General features: G+C 33.1%; 1 protein-coding gene across 2 annotated transcripts; it reads right to left on the bottom strand.

Annotated features, from left to right (window-relative positions):
* Nucleotides 1-10,610: 10,610 nt before the first annotated feature.
* LOC132064178 (uncharacterized) lies at nt 10,611-17,866 on the bottom strand. Of its 2 annotated transcripts, XM_059457081.1 has the most exons (8): nt 16,984-17,522; nt 16,698-16,861; nt 15,767-15,997; nt 15,054-15,665; nt 14,077-14,250; nt 12,494-12,639; nt 10,913-11,023; nt 10,611-10,837 (listed from the first exon to the last, which is right to left on the bottom strand). In XM_059457081.1, exons 2-8 carry the CDS (start codon nt 16,728-16,730, stop codon nt 10,762-10,764), a joined length of 1,383 nt encoding a protein of 460 aa, XP_059313064.1. In that variant the 5' UTR covers nt 16,731-16,861; nt 16,984-17,522; the 3' UTR covers nt 10,611-10,761. The 2 variants fall into 2 exon arrangements, with proteins under 2 accessions (XP_059313064.1, XP_059313063.1); XM_059457080.1 differs by lacking the exons at nt 16,698-16,861; nt 16,984-17,522 and adding an exon at nt 17,578-17,866.
* Between the last annotated feature and the right edge of the window lie 245 nt (nt 17,867-18,111).

Raw genomic sequence — 18,111 nt, 5'->3', positions numbered from 1 at the left:
TTTATAGCCTGACTTTAACTAATTAAGTTTAAAGCGTAATTGATGTATTGGTTGATAAGTATAGCGGTATAGGGTAAAAAACTGACAATACACGTGACAAGATACGATGTTGACATGGAGCAGAGAGTCCGAAGCAATTGCCATGAAGCAGTTATGAGCATTAAGCGTTACATATCCGGTCCGGATATGCAATCAAACGTTATGCATTTATAATTAAGTGAAATTTATTGATTTTTATTGTCCAAAATGAGGAGCGATTCACGGCTTTATGCTGGTGAATTGATACCTATAAAAGGAGTCCAACGTTAGTGTTAGAGAGCAATCAATTCCAGCTTAACAAATTTACCCTGTACGCATTATAGCTAACTACTGCTCATTCCATTTACTTTTTTATACCGGAGATACACTGTCTCCGAGGCTAAGAGTTCTTCCGAGCTCATATGATACAGACTTATTTTATTATATTGATTCTTACTTTGTTTCATTGTGAATGGGACGAGGAGAGAGCGACAAGAGACCAACGTTAGTGGAAAAAGGGAATGGATATGGTGGTGGTACGGACATTCCACGTATTTCCCGAGTTATTATTGTTGAAAAGAAAGAAGACTGGAGTTGAGTACTTGAGTAGGTAAGCGAATTGAATATAGGACAGTTAGACGCATTAAAGAGAGGTGGAGTAGACCTTCTTTAAACTCTTTTTTGCCTAATCACATTTTCATGGGTCTTCTTTTCTCTTCTAAATTTAATTGTTCTATTTTCATTATCTTAAAAATATAGTTCAACTAATTCTCTTTTTCTTTTTGTTTGACAGTTGAGCAGTTAATAGAAAATACTCCCTTTGTCCTAATTTATATGATATAATTTTTTTTAGTCTGTTTAAAAAAATGATATAATTTTATATTTAAAAATAATTTAATTTAAAACATTTCCTTTACTCTTAATAAAATAATTTACAGTCACACAAATATTTATACGAGTAGCTTGTTTTAGACACAAGTTTCAAAAATCTTTCTTTTTTTCTTAAACTCAGTGCTTAGTCAAACTATATCACATAAATTGGGACGGAAAAAGTTGCACATATTGCCTTGCTCCGTTATTAATAGTCTATTTAGTCAAAGTTTTGAAATACTAAAAATATTTTTTCTTAAAGTATTTATTTTAGACGGTTGAATTGTTTGAATGAGCTTATAATTTATAACTTATAAGCAATAAGCCATAATGGCTTTTGAGAAGCATAATCTTAACTTATGTCTTTTGGTTTATTTTTGTTATTTTGACTTTAAAACACTTTTTGTATCTTACTCAAACACTACAAAGGGCTTAAAAGCACCTAACCAATCCAAGGGCTCTAAGCGTCTTTTCACAAAAGGAGAAAGACTATATTTTTAGCTTTTGAAAAACAACTTATGTTACTCTAAAAACACTTATTTTTTCTTAAAAGCTTGATCAAACACCTCATTATTTTTAAAATAAACACTTTTGGCCTACTAAACACTTGGCCGAACATGCTATTCATCATACCATATTTCTACGAAAACCCATTTTCCTATTGAGACAGGATGTATAGTACTATTATTTTACCTATGTTCTCAATAGAATTATCGGATGCTTATATTATATAGCTATGTTTCCAATAGAGAATTATCAGATGATAAAATATTATGAACACAAACTTTTGATCTTTAACTTGGTGTTTGATATTTGATTTGGGGCCTGATTAGGTCAATATTAACATGTAAAGCTCATTAAAGAGGAACATATTTTCTATCAAAGCAATTGTCGTTCTAGGATTCGAACCGAACATCATATTAAGAGTAGAATAATCATATTCATCCCATCACGATTCTTGGTGAATCTGAAACCGACCTTTTTATTTTATTTTAGTTCCACCTTGAAGTCTATTTTTCTAAATTTTATTTTTATTCCCATCCTCACCCACCTGGCTAATTGATCTAGCATCTCGTGAGTAGTTGAGTTGATATTTAAACAATTGATCTATTTCTTCATACCGTATAATATTATTATAACTTTAATAGTCAACAGAAAAGATAAAAAGAGACGAAAAGAATAAGGATACTTCATAAACTGTTACTTGTCTCTGACTTCTGATTTATGCTTCTTGTTTTACAACTATATATTACTCCCGCTTTATATATGTTCTATCCCTTGCCTTTGTTTTCTTTTCAATGCCTCCTATATATGCTTTTCCAACTTTATAATTCTAACTTTGAAGTGCTATATATTCCAATATCCAATATCAATAATCATCAATTGACTTCTATATTAAGTTTTCAGTGTCTCACTTTTTTTTTAACTTTATGATCTCTCTTCCCCGGTGTTTTACCCTCTCTTGTTTTTTTCCTTTGAATTTACAATTTCCTCTATCTTATTCTTAAAAAGTTGATTAGAGATCTTAAGTGATTGATAATGACAAAGTAAGAAAAAGATGGGGCACAGTGGATCTATATGGAGAAATAATCTGAACAAACAAGGAAAAAATTACAATAAGAGTTAAAGTATATAGCTATAAAAGGTTAGCTACACATGACACACATATAACTTAAGGATTTATGTTATATTCAGTATGATAGTATAAATTTAGACGCTAAATCAGGATTTGAACTGGATTCTAATCTTTTAAAATTAATAGGTTCTAAATTAATAACTTATTCATATTCAACGAACTTTAAAACTAATAGGGTTTGAACCAAAATTACTACGTTCAGCCAAATTCGTAGCCAACACTCTAGCTCCACCCCTGAGTGTAATGAATATTTTAAACTACTAGTTCAATTTAACATGTTGTATAGTAGAAGGTCACATGTCCAAATTATTATTATATGCAAATTACCTTTCAGTTGAAGTGATCCGATCGTATAATTATGTTGATAATATTATCAGTGCATAAAAATTAAATTTCATGACTAAAATAATACACACGGTTAAACATTAATTTTTCAAAAGGAGAAAATAGAGAATATTGACTTGTTAGAGGACTTTAAATTTTGGAAAGTAATGAATTGGTTGCTGCTACTCATACTAGTACCAGTATTACTAGAAGAGGAGAAGAAAAGGAGCCGACACTAAACTAAGAAGCATTTGATGCTTTGCCTAAAGTTTGGGAAATTGCATGCGGCTGCAGTCACTGGCCAGTGCCACTCTATCGATCATTATCATGAATATTACTGAAAGCTACTTCTATTTATTATTAATAATTCTATTAATTAATTAGGAATTTATGATCTTAGAGCTCTTTTCCTCTTTTTGTTCCAATGCATGGTCCAGATATCCATAATTCGTAAGAAAAGTATGTCCACAAATAGAATATATAGCTGATGATCAACCCTTTTGTATCTTAGGACGTAGGACTCTCTTTTCAAACCTATTAATGATCAAGTACTCTCTTCTACTCCACCTTGGACTACTTCTTTTCCTGTGATGATTGTGGTGTTAATGCCAGTTTACGCACATTTTAATTAATTTTTAAGGATATTTTTTTACCTCTTACCAAAGACACATATCATGTAACTCTATACAAGATCCATCAAGACTTGAAGGGAAATTCATTTAATATTTTTGTACATCTTTTACTATAAAGCGCACATATATATCTAAGATTATCTATAAGGTTTTCCGTTATGAGAAAATTTTCTTCTTACCAACCATAGGCAATTTAAGGTAAATCCGTATATTCAATTGAATCCATCATTTAGTTTGTGGTGTATAGTATATTAAAAGAATTATATATATATATATATAAATATATATATATATATATATATATATATATATATATATATATAAAATATCACACTCATCTCGAATTTAATTACCGGCTCTAAATATTAGGTTCACTCTGCTTCTTATACTTACCTAAGCCTCCAACAAAAATTTAAGGGCAAAAAGGGCGTCTGTTGATACATGTAGACAGATAACAAAGACATTAATTAATTCATCTTTCGATATTAGTTGTACTTTATCCATCTACAAAGCAAACCGTTTATTTCTCATATGAAGTTATTGTTTCTAGCCGAATTACAAAAGAGAATTAATTAACGATAACCTAACTTGGAGGTTTATAAATGCCACATGTGGGCTTTATTTCTAAGAAACCATTTAGTGTAGGTAAAACGACAATTCATTTATTAAAGTACTCTTTAGTTGTTAACTTTATTTTTCCGCATATAAGAAATTCAATGTAGGAGATAGTTAAAGCCCTACAAAGGCAAGCAATGTTAACTTTAATTAAAAAGATTACTACTATACATGGTTGGAAAACCATTTTGATAGCATTATTTATTTGAAGTTCCTTTAAGTTACTTCATACTAATTGCAGCATCAAAATTAATTAACCAAAAAATACAAGAGTAATAATTTAACTAGAAATATAAATTACATCAAACAAATCTTTTACATTAGGAATTTAGGATGGTCGTGCTGCTACTTCTTTGGAATCTAGCTGCATTAACTTTAAAAAGACCTGTTTTAGCCTGCATATGTTTTCTCTTTTCTCTTTTTTGTTTTTTTGTTTTGTTTTTACTTTGGTCATACAAATTATTTTTACTAGTATATTTTTCTAGTTTCTCATTACAATCATTTCCAACATCTCATCTACTAAATCTATTAGATGCCACCAATACTTAGTTGTAATATAGTTTGATTTCAACCAAACCAAGTATGAAAATGATTCTTCATCATAAATAGTATCTTTCCAAGGAAAAATAGCATAATAGGAGTAATTAAGGAGGGTTCAAAATTAAAGGGCTGTTTTAGCACAATTAGAAACCCAAAATGCTTTTGGCTTACAATGTAGTAAAGGACATGAAACTCCAACTTAGATCGTCAGTAAGGTTAGATTTGGCCCCTCCTTGATTATTTTTATTTTCCTTTTTTGATGATTTATTAATAAAAAGTCCATGTAGGTACTATGTCTGAGTGGGTTAATTGTTTTTAAAATTCAAATTAAAAGTAGAGAAATAAAAAAAAATTCAAATATTATGTGAAATAAATTGCACAGAAAAAAGGGAACAAAACATATAATATGCGCCATTTAGAAATTTGTCTTAGACAATGATACTTGCTCTCGTAGCCCACACTAAACGATTTGCATCTCTAGATGTTTAATCAACTGTTACGCCTCAAAGCATTTTTAGAAGATTCAAAGGAGTTCAATTTCGATTTTCAGTTACAGTTGATAATAGTTGCTATAATCATATCCATCTCATTACTTCTCTTGTGCAAAACTATTTATATCTCCGTACTACAATATACATAAGATTAAAATACTTCCAACCCAACCCTTTACCATGCATATAGACAATCATAAATAGAATAATGAGATTGCTTTATTGACACTCTTGGCATGCTTTCTAACTGAAAAAGAATATACTCTTTAGTATAGCTAGAAGACAGCAGATATGATCCACTAAATGTACATTTTGCGGGAGACACCTTATGACAATAGATTATACACATTATTTACAATAATTTGATACAATTTGCATTAGAAGATTAATAGGATTCTACTCAACTTATTATGATAAACATAAGTTGCTTACATTCCCTTGTTTTCTGTGGCAACACGACTTATTTTTTTATTGTTTGACGTGGGAAACCACAAACATTTTTTTCTGCTAGCTGTCTGTTTCTGTTTCTGTAAGAGAAACCACTGCCTCATGCTTTGAGCTTCATCATTACTGTGAGACTATGAGTTTGATTACTTCCTCTATTTTAATTTATTTGTCTGATTTTGATTTGGCACCGAGTTCAAAAAAATTAAAAATACTTTTAAATCTTGTAATATTAAATTAAAGATATGTAGGATATATCAAAATACCTTTTAATTTTGTGATCTAAACTTACCATGTGGAAAGTTAAAACGAAGAGTTGTAAAAAAAAAAAAAAAAAACCTTTTTTTTAAAACGGGCTAAAAAAGAAAAAAATATATCAGCAGCTTCCTGATGTTTTGTTTTTTTTCTTATCTAATGGAGAGTAAATTCACTTTACTCTGAATTTTATGGTCGTGACAAGAGCACTGTCATGTGGGACTTAGCACAATCTTTTCTCGCTATAAAATAGTAATTTTGTTCTTCAAAATTTAAGATAAATGTGAAATGGTCAGTTCAAATGGAATCCGCAATTTAAATGACCCAAAAAGTAATTGTAGGGATCAAAATAACTCAATAAAAAAAAAGTTACCAAAGTAACCTTTGCGCACTAAATTAATGTGCAATAGGACCAAACTGCAAATTTACAATTAAGTCCTATTGCGCACTAATTTAGTGCGCAATAGGGGTTATATTTTTTTTTTGTACAATTTTAAAGTTTTGAAATTTCACTTTTTTTTTCCATACTTTGACCAAAGATTAGTCATGATTCAAAACGCCGGAATATTAATATTTTATATAGAACCTGATATCTTTTTCTGCGAACAATAATGTAAGCTCAATACATCAAGTATACGTAAACGTTTGGATCGTCGTTTTAGGGGTTGTAAAGTGTCACGAAGTAAATTTTGTTTGTTTGAATCTTGTTATCTAAAGGTTTTAAGTGTTTTATTTATAATTAGTTTAAGATGTCACGCGAGTTAGTTATAAACGATAAGATAACAAAGAGTAAAATAATAATTATCATTAAGAAATAGATATGCAAAAACTATATTTAATTGTTACTTAAATCATGCATCATGCACCCAAGTTGTTTTCTCAATGCTCCCACCTAGGTTTGATCCCCGGTGGTTGGGATAAAAAAGAGATGGCTAAACCACCAAGCCAAGTTTGTGAAAGTGACGATGTAAACATTTTTTATTATATATAAAGTTCACTAATGTCATCTAACTTGTTTTCATAAATTAAATTTCGAACCTTGAAATTGACATTCAAAACATCACTACCACGGGATTGCCATCTTGAAATATATTTTTTATCACTAAATTTTTACTAAAGATGAATGAAAATTGTGCACCAATTTGGGGCAAGATTCAAATTGAATGGGAAAAAAGACGTTTTTATAAAAACCGGCCCGGCCAAACCGCCTTGCAGCAGTTTGCGCGGCTAGATCTCGCAAACATACGCAAAATTTAAAAAAAAAATCGCATAAATCGGACGTCCTAGCGCAAAGTTATGACCGTTTAAACTTTCACCAATTTACAACTACTTTTTCTCCATATACTTATTATTTGACAATTTTATCTTGTTTTTATAACTACTTAAGTCTACTGGATAAAAAATTTATGGGACTTGCATAACACATTAATTTACTGCTTATTCAAACAATTTTTTTTTTAATAACGCTTAAATCAAAACTGCCTATAAAATAAAACACTTAAACCTAAAGACAATAAGTTTCCAAACAAACAAAACTTACTTCGGGGCACTTTACAACCCCTAAAACAACAATCCAAACGTTTACGTATACTTGATGTATTGAGCCTACATTATTGTTCGCAGAAAAAGATATCAAGTTCTATATAAAAGATTAATATTCTGGGGTTTTGAAACATGACTAATATTTGGTCAAAGTACGAAAAAACGTGAAATTTCAAAACTTTAAAATTGGACAAAAAAATATAACCCCTATTGCGTACTAATTTAGTGCGCAATAGGACTCAACTGTAAATTTGCAATTTGGTCCTATTGCGCACTAATTTAGTGCGCAAAGGTTACTTTGATAACTTTTTTTTTATTGAGTTATTTTAGTCCATACAGTCACTTTTGGGTCATTTAAGTTGCGGACTCGCTCAGATTGGTCTCCAATAATTTTAAATTATTTATATTAATCCTTATGATGTATATGAAACAGTTGAATACTTCACCTGTATTTAAAAATCTACTAACATTTACTCGTCTATATTATGAAAATCCTACATATATAATGACTGATAAGTTACATATACACCCCTGTATTTTAAAATCAAACCACCATATCTCTCCCTCTTAATATTTGTTTCGTTTTTCCATCCTTTTTATTTATTTATTCCCCCACCCCCCAAAAGATAACTTTTTACATTTTTCTAAGAGAAAAATATGTGACCCTATTTATCTAAGATAATTCTTTTCATATTAGCATGCATAACAAATGAAGATTGTGCCTACTTGGTTGTAGCCTTGTAGGTCATCATTGTAGACCTTATTGTGATATGAGAGAGCTTTCTGACAGTTTACTATATACCAGTGAGTATAATGCAGATATTACAAATATAGAAATTTAGAGTCTGGAACCTAAATGATGCAGCGTTAAGTAAAGGTGTCCATAAATACTAGGCAGACTCCTCACTCTTACTCTATTCTTTCATCTTCTCCATTTTCACTATTGCTCCACACTTGGCCAAAAATTAGTCATGTCTTAAGAGTAACAAAGGGGCGGATAGATTTCTAGAGGCAAATCAATTTGGAGTGCAGATTATTTTTCAAGGGGAAGCAACATAGACAAGAAGATTCAAAAGATTTTAAAACTAATAAATACCTTTTCTCTTTAGTTTCTTAATTAGAGAATTACTATATTCTAATCTATCATTTAATGTCATCAGTACAGTAATTGTTCCTTACTAATTTAAAGCATATATACTAATAAGAGAAATAAATATTCATAAAATGCAGTTCATGATAAGTTAATTTTCAAGAAAGAATTTGAGATATAACGTTACTACTCCGTACGTTACGTAAAATCCCAAGGGATAAAAGGGGAGTTACATTAATTTGTAATAGTAGAAAAGAGCATTAAAGAGCACATTTCTCAAAATATAACGACAATTTCTCATTAATGTGACTATTGTCTAAAATATAAAAGTGTCTAAAATTTGATACAATGGTGAAAAAGGCAAACATAACTACAAAAACATTCTAGATATGGAGAAGACATCCCTCAAGTTGGTTTATACTATGGCACTTTTTATTGTTGCAATAGGTTTGTGACTCTCTCTCTCTCTCTCTAATTTTCTCACATATCGTGAAAAAGATGACTAAAAATATTTATTTACAGGTTTTCTATGTTTCGAAGTAGAAGCTGAACTGGTATGCTCTACAGACGCAGATTGTGACTACTTAAAAGTATATAATTGTAAACCTTTTTGTGACTGGGGAGAAGTTTGTGATTGTATTCCAAATAAAAAAGAAGATCATGGTACTACAAATACAAACCAAGATCTAAATTTATCCCCCGTTTAATTTTCGTTTTGCTAATTTTTCTTAATAAAGAGGTGTCTAAGTGGAACCTCAAGCCAAGTTCAGGTGCCCTCTTATGTATTTGGCCATTGTATTATGATATTTATTCTTATATAATAAATAAAGTGTCACAACTTTCGTATCTGCAATTGTGGAAGCGTTTGTCAGGCAGAAGTCAAGCCAGGACCATTTTGAACATACTGAAATGAACTACTAATTAATTAAGAAATTGCAATCTTTCTCTCTTTGTTTTTCTTCCTAGTTTTTCAAGGTTTTTTTCTTTATTCGGACGAAAGGTAGTTGCAAAGCGTTGGCTGATTTAGAGTTTATCGAACTCTTTTATTTTATTTTTTAATAATTTCGGATTCTAGCTAGAATATTTTTAGGGATATACAGATCACACTCTCATTGAGCCCCCAAAATAACGTATTTCAATTTATTCTCCTTTTCTTCAGGCACACATGCATTATTTATCCTTTTAATTCAGCTGAAATGAGATTAAAACAAAAGAAGATGGAAGCGTAACTATTACTATAACTCAAATTCTTAAATTATTGCAAGTAATAAGAAGTATTCTGGTGGCAGGCCAGCTAGGTCTCTGTGCCTACTGCCTAATGGGCATGCTAATTACTATCTGAACTGATGTTCACATGTAACTGAAATTACTATTTATTACTCATATTCAATTCTCTTCAGAAAAAAGCCCTACAAAAGCTATTTCATGCTTTCAAACCCCAGAAATGACAGAAGAAATTTCAAAGAAAGGGGAACAATCAATTGTAATAGTTTAAACAGTGATGCATTTACTAGGAATAACAAATTGGGCATACAGGAGAAATTTCAAAGAAAGGGGAACAATCAATTGTAATTTTTATCTCACAAAAAGATGGATCCAAAAGTATAATATTTGGGTCCACTTTTTTATGAGATAAAAATGTGCAAGGTGAGACATAATTAATTTTTTTAAGGATGGGCAACTGAAGCCTTCATCTGCAAAAGTTTTAACATTATTCTTTATTTTCAACACGTCCCGTCCTGATCCGCATATGAGCTCTCTTGCCCGGTACCCGCACCGTGCTTGTCCATACATTCGAACTATTTCACAAAAAATACAATGTCATCCATAGTAAATTTTTTATACTAAAAGGAGAATTTCCCTTGCTATTTCCAATCATTATACTAATAATGAGGGCCATCCCGAAGGCTCATGACTCAGATTGGTAATCTCCATTGCACTTTGAAGGAACGGCTGCTAAGGTCAACCCAAGTGGTCTAACTTATGTGATAATTTGTTGGTTGGGTTATTGCATTCACGCGGTTCCTGCCCATTTTGTTATTTACAGAAAAGGGCCTGATATAGCGCAACGTGGACCGAAGTGGCCACCCTCTGAGAAGAAGATTCAGAATAGTCACTCCTAATATTTAGCAGTATAAGAAATAGGAGAAAAATGAAGGAAAAAAGAAATTATCACAACTAATTCAACCCACATTTTACCTATATCATATATATTTACAATCTTGCAGCTGTATTAACACAATTCAATACAACATTGTTACCTTTTCACCTAAATCTGTTTTATATTTACAGTTAGCACCATCGTTAAGAAGCTTCTGAATTTGAGACAGAACCAACCCCAGGATTCTCGCAAACATTGCACCGGCAAACTGGGCATACCCTGGAAAACCAGAAAGTAGGAAATCAATACAAAAGTGAGGCAAAAGCTACATCTCAAAGAATTGTCTGAACATACCGGTTTACTTCCTTAAGCCATTTATCGATACAATGCATATGATATTCATGGCGGCAAGGGAGGACCCTCAGTTTGTCACCCTCCTCATACTCTGCCAAACAAATGTGGCACCTACAAAAACAGCTTACAGCTTATTAATACAGAAAAAAAGAAACATAAAACTTCACTTTGGCCACAAAAGAATGGATGTCATTGGTGGCCATTATCTGCTCTCATGGCGCACAGATATTTGACATATGGGGTTTTAAGAATAAAATTGGCTGAATATATTAGTTTGATTAGGTGTCAAATTAACTGTTTAAAATGAGGAAGGTAGAATAACTAAAGAGATGTCATAATCAAGTTTAAATTATTATTTAGTAAAACTAGTTTATATTAGTTCAAATTCTTGGAGTGAAAGATATTCTCCATATAAGGACATGAGTCAATATTTTGGGAGAGACCAAAACGAAAAAAAGACCTAGATATTTAAAGTGATAAGCGACAGGGTATATACTTCTGCGGAAAATTCAGTGTCGTAACTGAATTATAAGGCTGTCAAGCTGTTTATGTTTTTTGTCCCTTGGAATCCAAATAGAAAGGTCAGAGACTACAGAATGGAAAATTTGTCCATCAACACTATTTAATGTTTAAGTACATCTTTGAATCTGTAGAAACTTCTGGAAATGGCAAATTTGCTGCCATGTGACCAGCAGGTCAGGGGTTCAAGCCGTGGAAACAGCCCCTTGAAGAATTGCAGAACAAGGCGCCCTTCACCGGACCCCGCATAGCGGGAGTTTAGTTCACCGGGCTGCCCTTTTTTTCTGAAAATGGCAAATTTGGCGGACTGAAATTTTAGCTTTGAAACTTGGCTAGCCCAACCTAGTGATCATAAGGCATGGTCCACTTAGAGTTGAAACTTGCAAATAACTGATCAAGAGAGATTCTTCAGTTTAAAAGTTGCCAGGTGGAGCCTTTGATAGATGATAGAGCAATGGATACTCGTGAAAATAAACTAGGAGTAAAGCTCATAACCCCGCAGGCAGAGAATTTTCAGCATGTTTCTTCTGAAGACTGCCCAAGGATCTAAAATCCGGCTATGCCTTATGTCTAACAACTGGCTAAAAGGTTGGTTTTTTGGATCCCATTACATCTAAACAAGGCGTCAAATCAATCCAAAGAGGGAAATTTATGTGTCAAAAGTTCAAGAAAATATAAAGAGAGATCAATTTTATTTTTATAAGTTCTCCACAAGCATGCTAAGCCATAACTCATGCATGACAACATACTGCAGTAGTTGACCAGAGAATCATAAAACTGACAATCTACAAGTTTGCTTCTGCGTCTTTTTCTTTTGCTTTCTCCGCCTTCTTTTAATTTTTTTTTTGTTTTCTTTCCCTCCAGCAATTTCAGCTACCAAAGCAAATACTATTATTTGGGGGGTTTTTTTTTTTTTGGGGGGGGGGGTTGTGGGGGGGGGGGGGTGGTGGGGAAGGCGCGGGCAGTGCCAATTACTGACTGCTAACATGTAAACCTTAAAAGGCAAGATAGCTCAAGCAAGCATACCGCATATCAACTATTCAACTAGTTAAAAAGACATACTGTTGGACATCAGTAGGAGCATTGTCTACAGCTTCTAACTTCTTGTGATACTTGAGAGGAAACGAGTCCACAACAGAATCTGGAGCTGGAAGTGAAAGCGTAGATAGCGAAAGTGTGAAAGATTGTCGATGAATCTCATCCAGCACCTACAGAAAAGAAACCAAGCCATACACTAAATATGTCAGCTCAACGTGCGCTCACATAAGAAGCCAATTGGAGATACCAGAAAGTATTAGCAGGTCATAAATATTGAATGAAACAAATCAGTAACCCTGAAACCCTCATTCCTTTAGCCTTCAATCTTTGCAAGTAAATTCACTAAGTATCCAGTATACCAATCTTTGTGTCTATAGTACACCATTAAGCAGGCATAATGCTATTAGTGCGGAGTGCTGAACAATGTAAAAAAGATTCTTCTCGGTGAAGGTGCTGAACACTGCAAAATTTACTAAAGCCAGACTAGGGTCTCTGCAATCAAGGAAACTGGCAACAATCAAGCGTCTTCTGAATAGCAAAATGTGTAAGTTGGATGCATTCACGCTTTCAGCTGGAATTACTATATAGGGTTCTTAAAACTGGAGAAACGGATGTCACGCATTTCTACTACACTCCATGAGTTTTATTTACCCTTGGCTACCTATTTCCCAAGAAATAATGCAGATGCAAAATTTCTTTAGAATGGACAAAATCCAGCAACATAGGTCAGTTTAACTTAGATTTGATGATATTTTCAAGCTGGGAAAATTAACAACAGTAGAGTTTTTGACGGATAAAAATCGTAACTCCAATCATATTGACTCAGTATGGCAGGGTTGAAAAAAATATATCAAGAAATTGATGGGATTGAAAAAATTAACCTTTTTCAAAACTTTACAATGGCTAAGCAGAGATCAAAATATTTGATATTTCCCAAAGTGGTGCAAAAAGACATATCACAATCATGACAATATCATAATACTTCGTGTAGCACCAGCAAGATCCAAACGGTAGTCTAGCAAAAACATACCAGACAACACAACTTCCTTTTTTTAAAAAACTTTTCTGGAGTACATCAAACCAAGCTGGGTGGTTCACAAACCGGAACAAACTTTTGTAGAGGATATTTTAACCAAAGATTAGTAAACGCCTAATCAGATCTACTTTATTCTGGTTCAAAGGCAAGCCAATTCCCAACTTACAGTACAACAACAAATGGGGTCTTGCATCCCTCAATCTAGAGTTAGACATACTCCCTTGTCAAATAGTTTTTTTATAATTCATTCTAAATCTCTAGACTAATGTCGGAAAATAGGGCAGTAGATTAAGTAGCACGAGCTGCTGGATAAAAAAATACAGTAACTTTTCTAGTTCCTTTCTTATTTCCTTCCAAGTGCTTATATGGAAATAACAGTAGACATTCTCAAATTCCACAAACAACATTGAGAGTTCTTTGTAATAATTCTCTTGAATGTGACTTGAGTTTGGAAAATACTAAAAGAAGGATGCATAAGATACATAGAGAATATTCTTAAGTTGTCTTTCCTAACAAACCACACCCACTAGAATTTGAAACTTAAGGAGGACAGTATATGCTGGAGACATACCTCAAATAAGGCCTCAGCAAGCATAATTATTCGTGAAATACTTGCAAGTGTACTGAAATCTTCAGTTGTGAGTAATGGTTCACATGAACATGTACCATCAGGATGAAGCCCTGATGAGCAAAGATTTTGCTGTGGAACTCGACTACCGAGGCCTTCAAGAACTCTTTCAGATATCTGTATATGAAATACAGATAGGTTGTTGGGACTATCATTAATGAATTCTAGGTAGGGAAAGAAGAACAAAAGAAAACATGATATTAAACGCCCCAAGAGAGAAGTGCTATAAGTGCCAAGTAGTCTGCATTTAAAAGTAGCCTCACAATGCTACAATGATCAAAGATAAAATTAAGATGCATTTTGTGCTCATAAAAAGATATAGAATCATAATTACACATTTGTGCAAACACATATTTGCTAAAAACACCAAAAAGTTTTAACTGAAAAAACAAAGATTTTTTTTAATTGCTGCCATCATAAGCAGTTACCTTTGATTTTTTCAGGTAAGACAAACGACAGTACGTCCGTTAATAAAGAAAGATGTACATGGAAAAGAAAGGGAAAATTAGCTGAAACCAATGTTTGTCTAAGATTTTCTACTGGAACTAGTGGAAAATATACCCAATACGGAATATTAAAACGAGACAAAATGCAAGTTAACATCTACTAATATAGTCAGTGAAACATATATATGGATGATATGCCTCGATAATCAAGCTTTAGAGAGAGTAAGTAGACTAGTAAGTATGACATAAGAGGGCTGAAATTAATTAACCATCATAACAGACCAAAACCTCCTAATAAGCAGACTAGTGCATTTACCTTCTCCTAATATGATTCAGGTTCACTATGATCAGGGGAAAAATGTTTTTTAAGCTAAACCTCCTTTCCTATTAAGAAAAATTATCGCAGGGATTGTCTATATCCACCGCAAACAGCCGAAAGCATTAGAGTAACAGATAAAGTTCTTGATATATTACCTCGGATCTTGTTGGCTGTCTTTGTTCACTTCTGCGATGATTTCTACCAGCCCCATAACCAGAATCAAATCCACCAACTCCATCATAGTGGAGATCACCATTAAAATCAATTAGCCATCTGTCACGAGATCCTAGATCATCAGCATGACCAGTAGCGAAAACAATGGTTGGAGAATCACTATGCCTTCTTAAACTGCGTCTTGATATAGCATCCCAAAAGAGCCTCCTACTGTTTCTTCTTGTTTCTTGAGTGCCTATATCAGCAATGCTACTAGCTAAAATGTCGGAAGAGATACTCACCACATCAACATGTAGCACATCTTGAGTGGAGGTTACTCCATGCTCACTATCCAACAAAAGAAATCCTGAACTTGAAGTTGTTGCTTCTTCAGAGGCATCACCATCGTTAAATTGATGCCTAGGTATAGAGTCGGAAGCAACAGAAATAGATCTAGAATCAGAACTTGACTCAATATGTACATCCCCCTGATTCTCCATTGAATCCACAGGTGAACATGAGCTTCTGCACTCCTCTGGCACACTGTGAGGGTCTTCAGTATTCAAGCACGTCAAAGATTCAGTACTAACGGCTGCAGCCAAGCTGCCTCTTGCCTGTGAAGAGACCAATTCTTGAGATGGTTGTTTTTACATATGTAGTAGCTATGGAACTATTCGTCCAAAATGTGGAGTTATGGACTAAAATAAGAACTAACCTGGTCACATATTGAATGTTTGTCATTTGAAAGGCATGCACTATTGATGCTCACTTCGGCATTTATCAAATTATATTCAACAAAAGCATCCTGAATAAGACCACTAGTGCTTTCTGATGAGGATCCAGTCTCAAGTTGAGTAGCATGACCAACTTCTGAACTAAATGTTGAAGATTCTACTACGGAATTACGGGAAAAATCACCAACGAGAGGTTGGGGATAATCTTCAAGCTGTACAACAGAGATAGAAAGATCGTCATTGACGCTAATAACACGGCCAAACTCTGAAGAAACTATAATCAAATGTTGTCCAAATTTAAAAAAAAAAAAAAAAAAACCAGCTCTATCGTCTTGTAGAGAGTGCAAATTACCATAGAGGCGAAAGTTTTTTTTTCTGATTTAGCTGTTTAGGAGCAATACAGTCTAATGAAAGGCATTAGAAGCCCTTTTTTAATTAGAGAAGTGAGCATGATACACATAGCCTCCTTACACGAATGTTAGCGATGCAACGTTCAACAATTTGTGACCTTAAAAAATAGCTAGAAGTTATAACAACAAAAGAAAAACTCATAGCTGCATAGTACAAAAGGACAGAACAAAGGGAAATGCACGACAATATAGCTGCACCACCAATTGTTAAAAAGCTTGCAGACTACAACTTCCACATCTTTGGTAATATAAAAGATGGAAATTTGTTTAAATGGATTAAGAGAATTTGTTTCTGGTAAGAAATGTCAAAACATGTCAAAGCTAAAAGGGACGTTCAAACTCAGGACTAGAGCAACAATGAACACGGTTAAATAAGCATCTAACTTTCGAGCACGAAACACTAATGATATGGCTTTATTGCATTTTTCTTAAGTTTAACAAATTCAGCTAAAATGCCTTCTTAGATATCCTTGAAAAACTCCACCATCATAAATGAACTTACCAAAATGCAAAAACACAAAAACAAGTCCATCATGTCACCAATTAGCTGCCGCTATATCATTCAGGTCCATTACACCAGTCCCAATTGGAAATATAAAGGAAGAAAGGGGCAAGACAAAAGCAAATACTTGACAGCATAGCTGCACCACCATTTGATCAGAACGCCTATCCATTACAACATAACACATCTTTGGTGATTTAAAAGATGTAAACGCGTTACAAAAATAGTAACATATTTCAAAGATAAAAGAATGTCCATTTACCAGAACTATAGCAACATCGAATACCTCTCAATGAGCATCTAATTCCCAACCAAGTAACAAGAAAAACGTTGGAGCTTCTATCTCTTTATTACTAGGTTCTATCAATTCAGCAACAACACCTTCATTTTAACTATAATAAAATAGATTTCCGCTGTCATTACTGAGTTTATCAACTGCTAGAAAACAAAAACAAGCCCATTATATCACCAATTATTTACCAGAAAACAAAAGAATCAAGAACATTTAGGTTCACTACACCAGTCCCAATTGGAAAAATTAAAAAAGGAAAAAGAAAAGCAAAAGTCAACTCTGGATTTCAAATTTAACTATTGGTATCAGTAGCAACCCCTTTAAACAAAGGGAATCAAATAAAGATCATAATTTTAAGTTAGCCAGCAAAATACCCAAGCAAAATAAAGGGGGGAAAAGAAAAACAAAAGAAAATCAATTGAAGCAAAACCCTTTTTACCATGATCACAGCTTGTTAGTACAATCAAAATCATCAAGAATGCAAATAAATAGGCACCCCCAAAACAAAAACTAACAAAAAAGATTCATTTTTTTTTTTTCCTAAAATACACAAAAATATAAAAGTTAGGTAAAGATTGAGAGAAGTGCCTCATGTGAAGTGGAGGCACCACAAAGGAGAGAAGAAAGTTTGAGCTTGCTCCGTTTGGGTCTTGACCCGGACCCCGAACCCGACCCGGATGATGATGATGATGATGCTCTTATACGACTGTTGCTGGAACCCATAATTCCTTGCAGTAATATTTTTCTTGACAAGTTGAAATAATGGAAAGTAGCTTATAAATGAATGAGCAAAATTCTCAAATTAGGATGTTTCCTATGATGGTGCTCTTTTTTTTCTTTTTTGGTTATTTTTAAACCGTTGCTTCACTCATCACACGCTGAATTTGTAGTTTTATACATTCAAGATTTCAATCCATATGATTTCTTAAATTATATTAAGATCCCACATTCTTTTTTTTTTTTTTTTTTTTTTTTCCTTTTTGCGTGACTTGTTGGGGTTGTTTTTGTCGAGGACTATTTGACCAAATGAAGAAATGGATTTTATTTATTAGCCATAGAGCGTTTGGGCAGGCAAAAAAAAATGGGCTTTATAAATTAGTTTGATTAAAAAACAACTTATAA

This window comes from Lycium ferocissimum, chromosome 7 (genome assembly GCF_029784015.1).
Source record: "Lycium ferocissimum isolate CSIRO_LF1 chromosome 7, AGI_CSIRO_Lferr_CH_V1, whole genome shotgun sequence".
NCBI lineage: Eukaryota > Viridiplantae > Streptophyta > Magnoliopsida > Solanales > Solanaceae > Lycium > Lycium ferocissimum.
Note: the sequence above shows the minus strand (reverse complement) of the source record. Positions and strands in the feature narration are given on the sequence as shown.

What these genes read in the sequence shown, in the direction of transcription:
- LOC132064178 (XM_059457080.1), bottom strand. Translation starts at nt 17,712, where the DNA reads ATGGGTTCCAGCAACAGTCGTATAAGAGCATCATCATCATCATCATCC. An exon ending in GTGCCTCCACTTCACATGAG is followed by an intron (nt 15,998 to 17,577) that starts GCACTTCTCTCA and finishes TCTGTTGTACAG; the next exon opens with CTTGAAGATTATCCCCAACC. An exon ending in TTGCTGAGGCCTTATTTGAG is followed by an intron (nt 12,640 to 14,076) that starts GTATGTCTCCAG and finishes TCTTTTCTGTAG; the next exon opens with GTGCTGGATGAGATTCATCG.